Genomic DNA, 18012 nt, shown 5'->3' with positions numbered 1-18012 from the left:
TTAAATGTCCCAATTCACAAAAAGTTATAATTAATGACTTCTCTACTGTAAGAATAAAGACCAATGCATGCAGTGCCTCACGTAACCGCAAAACGAACACGTTAAGTGACCGTGAAGAAGCATGCTTTTCATGTGCATGGAATGTATAAAATACATTTGCATATTAATACAGAGGAGTCGGAGTCGGGGAGTCGGAGTCAGAAGTACAAAAAACTGAGGAGTCGGAGTCGGAACATTTATCTACCGACTCCACAGCCCTGGAAACTGAGAGGAACCTAAGGGGCAGTGGAAGGGGAGATGCAAAAGAAGCATGGGTGCGATTATTCTTACTTAATTAACAGAATGGGCTACCATCCTGCTATTACTTTTTCCTGCACCGAGGTGTCCTTTTTTCGCCCAAAGCCATCTCTCTGTACTGAGGCACTGAGAGTGAGGTGGGCAGCATATAAATTTAATAACTGAATAAATAAAATACAGTCTGCGATCTTGTCATCTTAAGCCTCCTTATCTTTGAAATCATAGAGAATATTTGTAGCCCGGGGGATGGATGTTGGTGGTGGTTTGTTCTCCGAGCTTGCCTTTTAGCTTCCGAACATTTCATCACGAGGTGACATACTCAGCGGGACTTTAGTTGAAGCACCGAAGTCCCATTGAGGGCATCCCCTAGCCTGGTGATGTAACATTTGGACGCTAAACACCAAGCTTGGAGAACGAGCCACCACCGACCTCCTTATCTTCAAATGACTTGCATCCAAGTAGATATCTGTATGGGATCGCAAGCCATTAAGATAGGCTTCTTCAACGTGGAGCCCTCCATCTATGGCAGGGGTCCCCAACCCATTGGACACCAGGGACCGGTTCCGTGGAGAGAGGTTTTTCCTTGGACCGGAGGGGGTGTGGTTTTGTGTGCTGCCTGCATCCCGCGGATGGGGCTTTGCTTGTTTGTGCGGACCGGTTGCTGGCATGCCGCAGCCCAGTACCAGTCCATGGACCGGGGGTTGGGGACCCCTGATCTATGGGATCGAAGCTTCCAGAATTCCTGACATGCTGAGAATTCTGGGAGTTGTAGTCTCAAAACATCTGGAGCTCCCAGGATAGGGAAGTGCGCATTAGGGTGTCCCGCACACAAGCGAAGCGAAGCTGTTCGAGAGACCACTGACCCGTCATGGAGTTTTCAGATGTGCAGAGCTGCTCCCTCAGCTTTTCCACGTCATCCGGGTGAACCTGCTCGTAGAGGGTGCTGCCAAACCATTCGGACTGGGGCTGGTTCAGGACGGGCGTCACCGAGTCCGAGACGTAGATCACTCGGCCTGTTTCAGCAGCCACCACAAAGAGAAAGCCATCAGCCGCCTCAAGGATGAGGTGCTTCAATTCCTTGAGAGAAGGAAGGCAAGCGTGTAAGAAAGCAGACTCCCTACTGCTAAAGCCCTTTGTGGACAGGACGTCTTGTGCTATCATTATTATTTTACAACACTTACCATTTTTTGCTTGCACGCTCCTCTCCTTTTGTTTTGGAATACATGCCTTAAAATTACAGGGGTCCCTGCATCTGAGTATTATTCATTGTATTTTGCCCCACTTCTTTGTGACGCTTCTTCAGTAATTTTTTTGATTACGTTTTGACATTTACTAAGCAATTAACTGCCATGCTTGTTTGGCTGTCGTTCTTGCTATACCATGCAGAGCATTCTGGGTAAATAAAATAGATGCCATATTTTGGCTGGAGGGGGAAAAAAAACCGAACTGTCTTACCACCGTTCCCTTCTCCAAAAGATACGTCCCCATTTTTGCCTCTGAGCTTTAATTATAGAAGAAATTTACACGGATCAATGCATTAGTACAATCTAGTGTGCACAGAACACTCTTTGCAAACATTTAAAGTGCTTTGAATACAACTGCACTGTATTCCAGCTGTTACTTCAGCAGCCCCAGACCTTCCTGGATATGGTCGATGACTTTCATTCTTTTTCTCCTGGAGTCTTGAGTTTGAGAAAGGGCAGGCAAGTTTGGGTGTGAGGTTCAGCAGAAGGATCACACAGCACACACATGGCCAACTCCTCTTTTAGTTACCTTCTCGCCCCACACACCACCCAATCACAGCCGTGTTCCTGTTCCAAATTAACTATGATTTGTTGCCCATTTCTTATTTCTCTCAACTTTAGCAAACACAGATCATTACTTCTCTCACATCATGTTGTCTTTTCCTACTCTCTGGAATATATATATACTGTATATACAATGCCCAGCCAAAATAAAATATCAAATCAGGGTGAAGGCACAGGCTGGATGCCTACAACCCAATGAATCATAAACGACTCAAGTCTCTTTTTACACTAAGGTAGCATGCGGTATGGACCGCAAACAATTTATGTGTGTGTGTATATGTGTATACAGCAAAACCAAAAGTTAATTATCCATAAATACTTTTATTTCAAATATAACAAAAAGACAGTAAGTGTCAATGGAAAGCATCATGACAGAAATGTCAGTTATTTAGCTTCAAGGCCATTAAGCACAAGGCAAAGAGAATGGACTCAATGGAGAAGAGCCTGATGCTGGGAAAGATGGAGGGCAAGAGAAGAAGGGGACGACAGAGAAGGAGGTGGCTGGGTGGAGTCACTGAAGCAGGAGGCGTGAGCTTAAATGGACTCCAGAAGATGGTAGAGGACAGGAAGGCCTGGAGGAACGTTGTCCATGGGGTCACAATGGGTCGGACATGACTTCGCAACTAACAACAACAAAGAGAATGGGAAAGGTGGAGGAAACCAACAAGCCACGGTTATAAGGGTGAAGTGCACCCACTTTTTGACAGAGGGCAATCAACAATTCAGTGTGACTTTATTCTAGCTCGCCATAAAAATTCTTACCTAGCCACATTATGTCACGTGCCTAGGAGCTTTCAGCAAAGTTCATGCTTAGCAGTCAAGTGAAGCCATGTCTGGGGGTAGAACTGAGATTTACACTTCCCTGCCTGGGTTCAAGTAGCCTGAGAACACATTTGTTCTAGCTCCGTCCAGAGCAACTGAAGGCCCAACATAAGGCAAAGACTGGAAGAGCATCTCAGACAGCAGCTACCGGTTTGGGTTGCCATGAGGCTGACAGTTGTAGAGCAGACAGTGGAAGTCTGTAGGACTTTGCTCATAGGACACTATGAGCAAAGAAAGGCTTCTTAACCCATTCTCCCATCTTTAAGTGGGCTAATAACAAGCAGGGAAGATCCTGGCTAGTACTTAGATGGGAGACCAACAGAAATATAGAAGAGGTTTCTGCAGCCCCCAGGATTGCCTTGGTTCTGAATTCTTCCTTGGGAATGGATGGAAGGGTGGGAAGCAAAGAAGAGGCATGAGCCGTTATCTAGGCAATGATTAGATAAACGGGGCTTGAGCTGATTCCAAGAAACTAACTTGAGAAAACACCTCAAGCAAGTCCCTCTCTAGTTCATTGGTAGTCAAAATGAGGGAGGAGGAATCACATTCAGGCTGGCAAGAGTCTGTTTCTACAGCTGATATGGTAAACATAGTCCTGACCTGTGTTTAAGACAACAACACTGTTGTTTTAATCTGGTTGACCTGGTTAGCCTGACAGATGGGTGCAGAAAGCTGACTGTACTCACCACCTTTCAAACCCCAAACCCAACAACCTCATCAAGAAAGCTATTCTCCCTTGGAAGAATTGTGTGCCATCAAACGGAAGGAGAAAGATCTAATGATAGATGGAAGAAATTTACAGGACTAGCTGCAATCCAGCCTCACTGTAACAGGTCAAAATGAATGCAAAGGAGCAGCTGTCTGCAAGGAGTATAAATCCTTCTATTTCCACCACCACCACCACCACCACCATCCAGTCAGAGCTAAAGAAGCTTCTTTGGATGAGAAGCGAAACGTCTTCGAAGAAAAACAAGGAAGTCCAGTTGCCTCGTGAAAAAGCACCTTTGGGATTCTTTTAGAGAGTCATTGAGGCCACTTGGAGGTTTAGGACTGTGTTGTAGACTACAGCTGCTGAAAGGACCGTGTTGTAGACTACAACACGGTCCTTTCAGCAGTTCCAAAAAGGTTCCACACCCATTTGCATCACTCAGGTGAATCTGAGGACACAGATAAAGTGTCCAAGTGGCCTCAATGACCCTCTAAAATAAGGCAAATGACCAGCTGTCTGCAAGGAATATAAATCCTTCCATTCCCCACCACCATCCAGTCAGAGCTGAAGAAGCTTCTTGGATGAGAAGCGAAACGTCTTCGAAGAAAAACAAGGAAGTCCAGTTGCCTCGTGAAAAAGCACCTTTGGGATTCTTTTAGAGAGTCATTGAGGCCACTTGGAGGTTTAGGACTGTGTTGTCAACTATAACTACTGAAAGGACTATGTTGTAGACGACAATACAGTCCTTTTAGCAGTTCCAAGAAGGTTCCACACCCATTTGCATCACTCGGGTGACTTTGAGGACACCGATAAAATGTCCAAGTGGCCTCAACGACTCTCTAAAAGAATGCAAATGACCAGCTGTCTGCAAGGAATATAAAACTTTCCATTCCCCACCATCCAGCCAGAGCTGAAGAAGCTTCTTGGATGAGAAGTGAAGCGTCATCAAAGAAGAAACAAGAAACTCCAGCTGCCTCCTGAAAAAAAAAGCACCTTTGGGACCACATATCCAAAATGTGCCCCCGTTTCTCCAGCCCCGGCTCTACACAGCCTTTTACAAAGCCACCCACCTGCTCGGTTAGGAAGGAAGGCTTATATGCTCCATCGGTAGATTTGTTCCCAGTGCCTCTCATGGACTTCATGTGAGACACTGCCATGCGTAGGATGGTCAGCTTGTCGGGTTTGCGCGCCAAGGCGCTGCAGGTGGGCACCATGTCAGAGAGCTCGGTGATGTACTGGGTCATCTTGTTCCTCCTGCGTCTCTCGATCTCACTATGGTTCTCCCTAAGCACACATGAGAAGGAGAAAACCGAGAGAGAAAGCGAGATGCTGTCGGTAAAAGATGCAGTGCTTGGAAATCGGTACAGCAGATCCAGGGCGGGCTCGAAAGGGGTGGCACTAGGGCCGAGCATCCCAAAGGCTTGAAATGCAAGGACCAGGGGAGGGGGGAGAGCCACTGTTAGTGGCTCTCGTTCAGATTTATAGGGTTGGGTAAGCTAGCAGACTAGATACACTTAGCTGGGAATAACAATAGCACTTAGACTTATATACCACTTCACAGTGCTTTACAGCCCTCTCTAAGTGAATCAGCCTATTGCCCCTAATACTCTGGGTCCTCATTTTACTGACCTCAGAAGGATGGAAGGCTGAGTCAACCAGGATCGAACTGCTGGCAGTCGGCAGAGTTAGCCTGCAATACTGCTTTCTAATCACTGCGCCATCATGGCTCTTATACAAGTAGTCCTCAACTTACAACCACAATTAAGCCGCAAATTTCTGTCGTTAAGGGAGACATTTCTTTAGTGAGTCTTGCCCCATTTTGCGAACTTTCCTTGCCACAGTTGTTAAGTCAATCTCCACAATTGATAAGTTGGAAACCCGATTGTTAAGTGAACCCGGCTTCTTCCCCATTGACTCTGCTTGTCAAAAGGTTGCAAAAGGGGATCACATGACCTTTGGGACACGGCCATAATCATACATATGAACCAGTGGCCAAGCATCTGAATTTTGATCACATGATCATGGGGATGCTGCAAAGGCCGTAAGTGTGAAAAACGGTCGCAAGTCATTTTTTTCAGTGCCGTTGTAACTTTGAACGGTCACTAAATGATGGCTGTAACTTGAGGACTACCTGTACCCAGTTGCACCCAACAATTCCTTGTTTCCCGATCTACACACGTAAGACTGCGCTGCAAATGAGTATCAGTCTATACCAGGGGTAGGCAACCTTGGCCCTTTTATGACTGGTGGACTTCAACTCCCAGAATTCCTCAGCCAGCATGGCTGAGCTTGGAAGCCTCTCCCTTTCCCCTCAGCATGGCTGGCTCAGGAATTCTGGGAGTTGAAGTCCACGAGTCATAAAAGAGCCAAGGTTGCCTACCCCTGATCTATACGGATGCTGGTTTATGGGTAGACAGAGTAGCCCAAGGGAATAGCTGGGAGAAACAAAAAAAAGTTGGGTGAAGTGGCTTTGCTTCTCAAGAGCTAAACAAGGTAAGAAAAATTAAAGCAATGATAAAATAATAATAAAAAAAAGGATTGGTCATTTTTACATCTAGCCCAGTGGTGGGCCAACCCTTCCCCCACCCAAAATTTATACTATCCTAGCTAGTCTCACCCATTCCACTGCAAAGAACGTGGACTTTCAACGTCAGCTTCCACTTTGGACAGTGGGTGTCCAATGTTCATCACGAGGGGCTCATGGGTGCTAAAAGAGGAGGGTCTTTCTCTGAAGGTATCAAGTCTACCAGATTTTCTGCTCCCCCAAATCCCTGCTAATTTCAGCCACCAATCCTGCCATTTGGGTGGGAAACAATATTTTGCATTTCTTGTCTAGAGGCACTGATGTTCCCAGCCAAGGTCATCTCTTGGGGTTCCCCCCCTTGCTTAGAAAATAAGGGCACATCACCCTGGTTTTAACAGGCACAAGAACACACATGGAACCCCCCTGTCCGCAAAACCTGAAGTTGCAATGGAGGAAGCAGATCCACACTCCGATTTCGTGGCCCGGGCAGATCTTCCTCCTTCACTGAAAATGAAACAGGTAGGTCTTGCCAAGCCGGGGAATTTCATGTATGGAATGAAATACATAGGAGACTTTGCACCAGAGTGATCAATTTGCATCTTGAGGAAGGCAAGCAATTAGGAGCAGCAAAATTCCAAAACTGGAAGGAAAGCTTGGAGAACAAGGAAAATGGAACCATTCCCCCAGTTTCTGAACAAAACTTAGTAGAATGTTTAGTCAGTTTCTCAGCAAACTCTTATGTGGTTTAGGAAGCACCATGTTACCATCCAACCAGAACAATAGTAACAATGGCCCTCTAGGCGACCCAGATTCTGCTCCACGAATAGAATTCTGCAACTTGCATAAATGGGTGTTTGAATTAATTCATTAACATTTCATTCCAGTATTACTTATACAAGAGCGAAGTGAAGATTACCCATTCTACCTTTGTACATACTATATATAAACTTCCAAGCCTTTTTGCACAAGCAGTAAATCTGGATACTTTTTACAAGGGGTGGGGGGATTGGACTGGGGAAAATCCTTGGCAAGTTCATTTGTATTGTTAGTTGCATATTCTGCATTTCTCCTGTAGCTTCACTGAACACAGCCCCTAGAATGTAGGTTGTTTAAATATATCTGTTTTCTCTCTCAACACAACCATCTTCTAAAACAGACAGAGAATTTGCATACCTAAAGCCAACTCCTCATTTCCTCCACTGAAGCATGGAAGATAATTGGAAATAAGGAGGGAAGGAACAGGGAAATGTGATCTGGACATATTCAGAGTGGCCAGAGGCAGGAAGCGGAGTGGTGTTCTGCCCCCCAAAAATGTTGGCACGAGGCAACAGATTAGTATAGAAAATGATAACTTGTCTGTTTTCAGATAGACTCGCCTGCTTTTCACCAAGGGCCTGGCTCCTCAATCGGTCATCCGAAAGTAACTGTCTTAAACTCCATGTTCTAACCTGATTCTATTTTATCGAGATAGGTCTATTCTCAGGTAGCTAGCTTGGAACCCAGCTTGGAGCAAAGGCAGTGCATGGCTTTTAGGAAATAGCTCAGGCCAGTGGTGGTGAACCTATGGCACGTGTGCCAGAGGCGGCACTCAGAGCCCTCTCTGTTGGCACGCGTGCCACCGCCACCAACAGCAGGTCCATCAGGCCACCACCACCGCCCGGAGCAGGAGCCCCGCCCAGTACAAAGAAGGCGAAGCAGCCGACTAGCAAGCTCGAGTAGAGGTGATAAAGCAGAGGTCACCAACCATTGTCAATTGGTGGACTGGCGGAAAAGGGAGGGGGAAGTATTTTACATGCGTGTGTGCACACATGGGGCCACGAGCATGTACACACTGCAAATAGAACGGGCTAGTGCCTGCATGATACTAGCCCTGCTCCATTCTTGCGTGGTGCAGCGCCCTGTATCTGCACGCCACGGTGCGGCAGTGGCCGTTTTTGCGCCTTGCTGCACGCTGGTCCATTTTTGCGCCCCTGGGTTTTGCATGGCAGAGGCAGCACTCAGAGGCGCCCCCCTCCCCCCCCAGGGGCACCACAATGCTGATGCAGCCCTGGCACTTTGCGATAAATAAGTGGGGTTTGGGTTGCGGTTTGGGCACGTGGTCTCTAAAAGGTTCGCCATCACTGGCTCAGGCTGTGTTGCCTCAGGTTCTATTCAGGACCACATCCAGAGGAGAAGAAGAAGAAAGATAGAGAATAAATGGAGACTAGAAAGAATATTTCTAGGAAACGGTAGAATGCAGTAGAAAGCAATCTCCCCCAAGGCAGATGTCTTGTAACAGCAGCTATGAGACGCTCCTAAAATTCCAAATTACTCACCAACTCCCAAGACTGGGGATTCCTGACACAGAGTTTATGACTTATACAACGGATTCCATCTATGGAGGTATATGTGGATGAGAGAAAGCGATGGCGTCCCCTGAATGTGTGAATGCACATGAGAAACACCCATGCATTTTCCGTGACCCATTTGCCACACACCACCACTTGCCTGCTCCCATTGTATCCAAATATTCAACAACACCTCAAGGGCAACGAAGTCAGACCATAAAGCCATCCTGATACATCGCCTCTCACGTCAACCATAGCACGGGCTTCCGAGAAACCACTGAGCTACTTCTAAGAAGAGCCAGGGAGGACGGTGGAGCCAAACCAGTAGACAAGAAGCTATGCTACAATATGTCTAATGAAGATTCTCAGTTATCCAGGTCATAGTTGTATCAAAAGTGGTTTTTATTTTGAAAAGGCCACTGGACTGATTTTTTTTTTTTTTGAGGAAAAACAAGATGTTGCGCTTCCCACCATAGAAGCTTCCAGGATAGGAAGTGAAACGTCTTGTGCAGTGGTCTTCAAATTTGGCCCTTTTATGACTTGTGGACTTCAACTCCCAGAATTCCTCAGCCAGCGTGCACGCTGGCTGAGGAATTCTGGGAGTTGAAGTCCACAAGTCATAAAAGGGCCAAGTTTGAAGACCCCTGGTCTTGTGTTTCCTCAAAAGAATCCATCCAGTTGCCTTTTCAAAATAACAACCACTTTTGATACTATGCTGTGATAATTTTAGTTCTCCTTCAAGTGAAGACTAACACCAAGCCCTCCCAAGACATTTTATGGAGTCTCCCCAAAACTTAAATCCATTGATCAATGAAGATCTCTATCATGTCTTTTCCCAATGTTTCTGCTTCAAGATACTAAGCAGGTAAGATCAAGCTTCTCTGTAGCAACTCCTGGTTGCAGAGTTCCTTCCCCAAATGAGTCTGTGCAGCACCAACTACAACAGCTTCCTCCCAACTAACTAAACCTGTTCCTGTTCACTCAAACCTAATTAATTTACTGACAGGCCCTGTTTGTATTAAGTGGCTGGGGTCATGCATCACTGCCAATAAGATGATGGTTTAAGACAGGGGTAGGCAACCTTGGTTGTTTTATGACTGGTGGACTTCAACTCCCAGAATTCCTGAGCCAGCATGGCTGGCTCAGGAATTCTGGGAGTTGAAGTCCACGAGTCATAAAAGAGCCAAGGTTGCCTACCCCTGGTTTAGGACAATGTGTAAATTCAATGCCAATCTGCTCTGTAGTCTTTCCCAACTAGTCAATTCATTTTCAATTTTTTTTTTTTACTGCAACAGACAGAGGACACTGCTGTACAATAAGTCCACGTCTTTCTTCTTCCAAACTGGTTTGAGATGGTTCCTGCTATCTGCTTCTCTAAAAGAAAGGGAGATGCCAACAACCTTCTGCAGCAAATTAAGTTACGTCTCTTCTTTTGAAAATGTAGACCACTTTGAAAGTTGCTCTGCTGCAGAAAGATGATGACCACCGAGCTCCATCAGTCTTTTGGGGTTGCATTCACACAACATACTAAAGCTAGTCAACACCTATCAAATAGGTTCTGACAACAAGCAAGGTTCATTTTTTTTCTGGCTTAGTGTTTTCTACCAACTCAAGTTAATTTGTTTGGGTTATGATTCAGCACAAAAAAAGGTTAATTCAATCATCAAACTAAGTGGGCTGTGTGAATTCAACCTAGTATGTGTATATGGATGGGAAGGAGTATCTCCAATCCTGGGTCTGAATTGCATTTAATTTTCATCTGAATCAAGTCCAACGAGTTAGTGGGATGTTCCATCTTTTCTATTCATTTCACAGTAATCCACTTCCAAGGGATGTACTTGCCTCTATAACAAGGACACTTTGCTTTGATTTTACAACATATTTACAAGACTGCTCCTTCCGGATGGTACATCCCATCTCACCATTCTTTTCTGGATCAACCATTACTTTGACCACCCAAAGAGAAAAATAACTCCTTAGACTGAAATACAAAAGGCTGGGTGGATTTAGTATTCTTTTTTATTTTAGGATTATCCCTTCCCTTTTTTTTCCAACGCCTACCTTGCATATTTTTCCTTATCAACAGAGATTTGATCATCATACCTGCAAAGGAAAAAAAAAAGAAAACATAACCAAACACTGGTTAATAAGAAGGGAAAAAAACATAACTGAAAGTATGGGCAAACACCTTATAAATTCCCAGCCAGTTGGGATAGGCATCAAGGTAGCCTCCAAAGGTTGTGGGCATCAATTCCAACCAACTTAAACCACATGACCAATAGCAAAAGTGTTGGCAAAGTAATATACAAACCATCTGGAGAGCATCAAGTTTCCTATATTTCCTATATTTGCTTGAGGTTGCTAAATCCGCAAGGTTCATCTATTTTTCCCTGTCTGGCTTCACCCAGACTATTATTCAAATTTGAAAGCCAGAAGATAAAAACTGAAGGTCAAAGCTCTTTGGATCAGCTAATTTTATTGCAGATACTAAAAAAAAAGCCATCATTAGAGCAGAAAACCAGCAAATGCCAGTTTTAAGTCTCATGCCACTGGTACAACAATCCAGAGGTGCAAACTCATTTCTCTGGGTACCCCAACAGACTGAAAGAGGCCATTTCTCAGTGAGAATGACAGCTAAGTCATTATAACTGCCTAGTTATAATAATGGGCCTGTCTGTCTTAGGCTCTTCTGTCTGGCTTTGGGCCTTCTAGACCTCAAAAGCCCTCTCCTCTATCGCAGCATCAAGGACACCAAAAGCTCTTGCTCCCTATTTTAAACTAAGAACAGCTTTCTTCCATTTTAACTTGGAGCGCTCCAGCTCATTTAAACCAGAGATGTGTATTTTTGTTTTGTTTTGTTTTTCAAGCCAACAGACAAACTTGGTTTTCAGTAGTATTCTAGGGACTGCATTCCAAAGACTGGGTAGGGCAAGGACAAAAAAAACAAAAACAAAAAAAAATTTGCAGTTTATTAAAATTAATGAACTACAAATGTATACCACTCTCTCCGCGGATTTCAATCGCTTCCCCCTTTGGACGAAGCCAAGATTACAATTCTCTTGTCTTTTCTCTTTTGCTCGCTTTAGGCAGCGGCCTTTGGCCGATCGCTGAATGGGAAATAAAATTGAAAAGAACACAAGGCCGCTTTGGGCGGCAGCTGAAGAGACTCTAAAGCCAAGGTTTTAGACGGCCACGTACATCCCTGTGGCCGCAGATTGTGCACGCTAATTGAAATGGGTCACCAGCGAGTTAGAATTACACAGCAGGGTGTGAACCCCTCACTGGAATGAACTTTAATTGGGGTGTTGCTGTCTCTGGAGGGCATGGGAGATGGTGGCGGGTTGAAAAGTTGCAGTGCTTTAAGCTTGCAGCGGTACCAGGAAAAGGAGAGGAAAGTCGAAAAGACAACAGCAACAATATTTGTCTTGGCTCAAACGTTAAGAGCTGTCTCTTCACCCAGACTTTGGGCGAGGGCGATTGAGACATTCCGCTTCATTCCATCTGGTCTGTTGTGATTGCTATCTTGCATCTTCTCCTGATTTTATTTCATTTCTTTGATGGTTGTGAGCCAGCCAGAGTTGTTGGGAGTGAGGTGGCACACAAGCGTCAACAGCAGCAAACGAAGGTTCACCCGTTCCATCTCAGCAGGTTGAGTAAAGGTAATCCTCACACTATGATCCAATTGGGATCAGGATTTCTGTCGCTAAGCAAGGCAGTTGCTAAGGGAGTTGCGCCCAATTCTATAACCATTTTTGCCATGGCGGTTAGGCGAATCACTGCAGTCAAATGAGTCCTGCGGTCGTTAAGCAAATTCAGCTTCCCTCATTGACTTTACTTGTGGGAAGTTGGCTGGGAAGATTGTAAATGATAATTGCTGGAATTGGGGGTGTCTAGTTTAATGAAGAGAAGGACCAGGGGGGACATGATAGCAGTGTTCCAATATCTCAGGGGTTTCCCCCAAAGAAGAGGGAGTCAAGCTATTCTCCAAAGCGCCCGAAGGCAGGACACGAAGCAACGGATGGAGACTAACCAAAGAGAGAAGCAACCTAGAACTAAGGAGAAACTTCCTGATGCTGAGAACAATTAACCAGTGGAACAGTTTCCCTTCAGAAGTTGTGGGTGCTCCATCACTGGAGGCTTTTAAGAAGAGACTGGACAGAAATCGTATAGGGTTTCCTACCTGAGCAGGGGGTTGGACTAGAAGACCTCCAAGGTCCCTTCCAACTCTGTTATTCTATTCTATTCTGTTCTGTTCTGCTCTGCTCTATTCTATCTATTCTACTCTATTATTCCACTTCTGTTCTATTCTATTCTGTTATGTTCTGCTCTATTCTACTCTATTATTCTACTTGTATTCTATTCTTTTCTATTCTGTTCTGTTCTGCTCTGCTCTATTCTATCTATTCTACTCTATTGTTCTATTTCTATTCTATTTTATTCTGCTCTGCTCTGCTCTGTTCTATTCTATCTATTCTACTCTACTATTCTACTTCTATTCTATTTTATTCTGCTCTATTCTATCTATTCTACTCTACTATTCTACTTCTATTCTATTTTATTCTGCTCTATTCTATCTATTCTACTCTATTATTCTATTCTATTTTATTCTGCTCTGCTCTGCTCTATTCTATTCTACTCTACTATTCTACTTCTGTTCTGTTCTGTTCCGTTCTGCTCTGCTCTATTCTAATCAATGACCCCAGGACAGTGCAAACATCATAAATACATGCCAGATACCAAGTGCCCAAATTTTGATCACGTGATCCTGGGGATGCTGCAATGGTCATAAGGGCAAGGATAGATCATAAGTCACTTTGTTCCGTGTCTTTGTAACTTTCTGATGGTCATAAATAAATGGTCATAAATTGAGAATTACTTGCATGCACTGTTTTAGTTAACCCTCTTTGTGCCGAAGTATAAAGAATCACAGAATGAATGAGTTAGAAGGGACTTCCAATCTAGGCCAATCTCTGTCTCACTGCAGGAAGTCCCTAAACCAATCCAGGCCAATGGCCTCGCGGACCCTCATTTAGTGGAGCAAACTGTCTGGGGAAGCTTCCTCTTTCAAAATGGTTTTAAAAGCTGCATTTGGATTCCAGGAACGAGGAATGCAAAGCCTTGAATTCGAAAACCCAGAGAAGTTGTTTTCATCGCACCTACAATATGTCAGACGGATGGGAAGGAGCTCCGAGGAACGCAAGCGTATAAATGCTGCTTTGTCATTCCGTTATTTTTTGAAGCCGAGCTCCTGGCCCAGATTGCACAAGGACAGAACAATAAAGCAGCAGTAAAAAAAAAAGGTTAGGGAGTTTGTCCCAGTGCAAGGCAGAAGGATGGAAGTCACTCTGATTCATTTCCAAGACGGGCACAATATACCGCAGGATTGCGATTTGCTCACCGATAGGAAAATTATTCTTGTATTCAGTCCATTTCATCTGGATAGTTCTACCACTTTTGCAGCTGAGAGTACAAATTCTCTAAGAAGGAAACAGGGTTGCAGATAAATCCAGCTACAATATTTGTAGCTCAGGGTTGAAATGAAGGGTCCTTGGTGCTCGCTGAACTTGGCTGTTTTCTTGCAGACGTTTCATTACCCAAACTAGGTAACATCATCAGTGCTCTTCTACAGATAGCTAGACTGATGAATTACTTACTTTGGGTAATGAAACGTCTGCAAGAAAACAAGCAAGCTCAGAAAGCACTAAGGACCCCTCGAGTCCAGCACAACTACCAGTAACTTCACAGAAATATTGTTGTGCATTGGTTCACACCAATACCCCAAATAGTTTGCTATTGGTGTTTTCTGAAATTCCCTGACACCTCTTTCTTCAAATCCTACTCAGTGCAATCGGCTGATCAGCTAAAGAAAATGCCTCTGGTTAATAAAGCAGCACATACATAGGTGTGTGTATGTGTGTGTGTGTGTGTGTGTGTGTGTGTGTGTGTGTGCATGCACATATACATGTGCTCACACAGACCCACTCCAAAAATATTTAGTTTGTCAGAGTTGTAAGTGGCACACCTGCTTTTCTTTTTTTACATTTTGTTCCGTGCTGTTTAATATTAAACGCATGCAAATTAATGCACATCTGCTGAGATCACGTGGGTTTCCTTGTGGCAATAGCACTACTAAATGTGCAGAATGTGTCCCCCTCATCCATTTAAATTCCTCGATGGAGCCTTTTTTAAAAACAAAACAAAACTCACCTTGAAAATTTGCTGGGTCCTTCACCATCTTCATCGTCAAATTCCATTCTGAGGGAGAAAGAAAGAGTATTATTACAATTATATCTCCATACCTGGAAGAGTCTGCATGGATTAAGGAAAGATGAGGTGAATTATGCATTATTTCTCACCGGGCCTCCCCTTCTGCCTTTCTCCGCTCATTATCGATGCTTACTTTCGTTTCAGTTCTTACTTTATGTTAAGAGTTCACGAACAGTCTTGTCCCTTCTCTTTTTGGAGTGAATCTAAAACAACCAAAATGGGGTGTTTGCAGTTCTCCAATATTCTGGATTCCAAATCCCATCAGGCTCAGCCTTCCTGGTCAACAGCGGGGATGACTTCCATAAAGCCATTGTCTTGCCTTCATGTCTCCTCTCCATGCTATGGATTCTTTGTCCTTAGCGCTGCCCAAAAGTAGAATTGTGGGTCACCTTGAACTTCCACTGGTTTCCTTTCCACCCAGCTGACCATTTAAAAGCAAGCCAGAAGTCAGGTGTTTTTGTCCTGGTGAAGTTATCTGTTAATTTGGCTATTCTTGCTTTGCGTGTGTTACAGCCAGATGGTCTTCAAAGCCTGCCCAAGTTCTTCACCCATTACTTTCCTTGTCACCTGGTCAAAAAAATTCTATTTCTTCGAGTTCCCGTCTTAACTTCCTTTGCAAGCAAAACTCCACCACCACCATCACTGCTGCCCTCATAATATTGCCCTATTTTTTGGTCACTTTCTTTGAGTTCTGAAGTTTGACAAGAATGTTTGAGGTTTTGCTCAAAAACAGGTACTTTGCAAGAGCCACCACATATCTCGCTCCTGAGATTAACATCCCAAACCTACATTTAAGAGGTAAGAGAAAAGTCAGGGTGCGCTATGTTCTCAATTAAATTTTAATTTTGGTTAAATTATGACCCCCTTTTCTAATTCCATCATTATATATTTCTGAGCAACGGCCGCAGGGAGAATGGCATTGAAATTAAGCTGTTCTTCCAGATCTTAATTTGTTGATGTTTTGATGGTCACTGAGTGGTGGAGGAACAGTGACCTCCAGTGGCCACTTGGCTAGCTAATCAAATGAATAGGACTCACTGTCCACTTACTAATGGATCTGTGTCTTCCACAAAGAGTAGAAATACTTGGAAATGCATTTTTCCCTCCCTGGATTTTGTGAACATCTTGCTTGATTGAATGGTTTAGAGAGCTCAAAAGTGATTAACTGTTTTGTAAACATTTCAAATGGCTTTTTAAGAAAAGGTCTTACAGCAGTATAGATTTTGAATTTTCCTCAAACCGCTTATCTTTTTCCATCTGCATTGAACTCCTCTGTAGAGCAGTATATAAATTTGAAACTCAACCAAGGTTAAGCTTTCTATCTTTTACAAATATATCCCCCCCAACCATTTACCATGCACAATATTTCATTCAGATGGATGCTTGGCTTGCTCGCAGTCCTTCAGAAAGACCGTTTCTTCCACCGTGACATTTCACCGCACGTTATTTATTTGACGCAAGTGAAAAAGGGGGGGGGGAATCCATACATCAAGAAATATGACTGCATCTAACTTTAGCTTTCAGTCGAAAACACAAGGTGGAAACTATTAATTCAGGAGTAGAAAACCTTTTTGTGCTTAGTGGCTGAAAATCGTTTTAGAGGGGATGAAAAAGCTTCACGGCACAGTTTTTTCTTTCCCAATGTTGTACCAGATTGATTCTGGCCATTGTCGGCATCCCTCTTAATAAATTATGACACCTTTCATTCATCTTCTTTGGGATCGTAATATTTACGGCTTTACTTCATATTTTATTTTCAGACATTTCTGAATAGGTTGGTCTATTTCTAATAGACTGGAAATATACATACATACATACATACATACATACATACATACATACATACAGTGCTTTTTTTGTAAAAAAAAAAAAAAAAAAAAGGTGCCAGAACTCACACATATCATACAACCCACCTTGCCTGCCCTACAAGGTTCCATCCAAAAAAGGTGCCGGAACTCCGTTCTGGGCATTCTATGACAAAAAAAGCCCTGCATACATACATACATATTCAAAATTTTGTGGCTGACAAAGAGTTAAAGAGAGACTAGTATAGCTATTTCAAGCTCTTTAGCTCTCATCAGCCAGTCATACCCCTCTGGGATTCGAACCTGGGCAGCTTGCATGTTAGGCAGCTGTATTAACATCTGCCTGCAAAAAATCCTCCTAGATTGGAGCGAAACACAGAACAGACTGATTTATCCTATATTTGGTAGACCGGGTGCTTCATCCAACATATATATATATGTTGGATCCAAGATTGGAGCGCAACGCAGAACAGACTGATTTATATTTGGTAGACCGGGTGCTCCACCCAACAGATATGTTGGAGATATATCTTATATAGGTCTTTAGTTATATATATATATACACACACACACCCCTAGGATAACACATTCCATCACTGTCCTGGCATTTCCAACATTTATTGGTGCATGATTTATCCATCTCGCAATACCCACCTCTTATTTTCCTTCCAAGCGTTAGAAAAATCCATCAGGGAAGATAGATTCAAAGAGAAGAGCAGCATACTAGTGAAAAAGAAAAAGGATCCCTCCCTCTTAAATCTTTTTCTTTCATTCATTTGCCATCCTAAATAAATGTTTTTTGTGCAAAGCTTGCAGCCGTTTAGCATGTATCTGTGTTTAGGGAGTGTGTGCGTTTGTGTGTGTTTTCATGAGACGGAGGGAGGGAGGAGGAGAAGGAGAAGAAGATGCAGAAGAAGCAGAAGGAGGAGGAGGAAGAGGGGGAAGGAGAAGAGAAAGAAGAGGAAGGAGAGAGAGAGAGAGAGAGAGAGAGAGAGAGAGAGAGAGAGAGAGAGAGAGAGAGAGAGAGAGAGAGAGAGAGAGAGAGAGAGAGGACTCCATCTTGAAAATAACTTGTCCGTCCATTCAACATTATTTTGAAAAAGTGATGCCTACTTACCCAGAACGCCTCTTTCCACCTCTGGCAGGCACAGTTCCTGCCATTCTTACTTGACCAGTGGCCATGGGTGCCACTGGCAGTGTCACTGATCCTGGTATGTCCGATGCCATTTCTGTAACACAGAACACAAAGCATCAGCTGAAGTTGGTAGACAAATGGAGTGAAGGTCGGGTGGCATATCTGAGATTTTGACAGATTGTGTTGAGCTCATTCACAAAATGGTTTCCATGGGAGACTTCCCTATCTTCAACACGCCCTCCTCTCAGCTTGATCTATTCTCTATTCTCTCCCACCTGTCCAGAAGTGGTCCAACAAATATGTCTTTTTTCCCCTCCT

At 43.9% G+C, this 18012-nt stretch overlaps 1 protein-coding gene across 1 annotated transcript in view; it reads right to left on the bottom strand.

Moving 5' to 3' along the window:
- The window catches only part of ARNT2 (aryl hydrocarbon receptor nuclear translocator 2), a 72403-nt gene extending 54617 nt beyond the window's left edge, over positions 1-17786 (bottom strand). The window contains exons 1-4 of the mRNA XM_015815301.1: positions 17677-17786; positions 14695-14742; positions 4707-4920; positions 1161-1374 (exon numbers count right to left, since the gene is read on the bottom strand). Of these exons, the coding sequence (XP_015670787.1) occupies positions 1161-1374; positions 4707-4920; positions 14695-14742; positions 17677-17786 (586 nt within the window). The remainder of the gene's footprint in view (positions 1-1160; positions 1375-4706; positions 4921-14694; positions 14743-17676) is intronic.
- Between the last annotated feature and the right edge of the window lie 226 nt (positions 17787-18012).

The sequence above is a fragment of the Protobothrops mucrosquamatus genome, unplaced genomic scaffold (genome assembly GCF_001527695.2).
Source record: "Protobothrops mucrosquamatus isolate PMUCROS unplaced genomic scaffold, P.Mucros_1.0 scaffold334, whole genome shotgun sequence".
Lineage (NCBI taxonomy): Eukaryota > Metazoa > Chordata > Lepidosauria > Squamata > Viperidae > Protobothrops > Protobothrops mucrosquamatus.
Note: the sequence above shows the minus strand (reverse complement) of the source record. Positions and strands in the feature narration are given on the sequence as shown.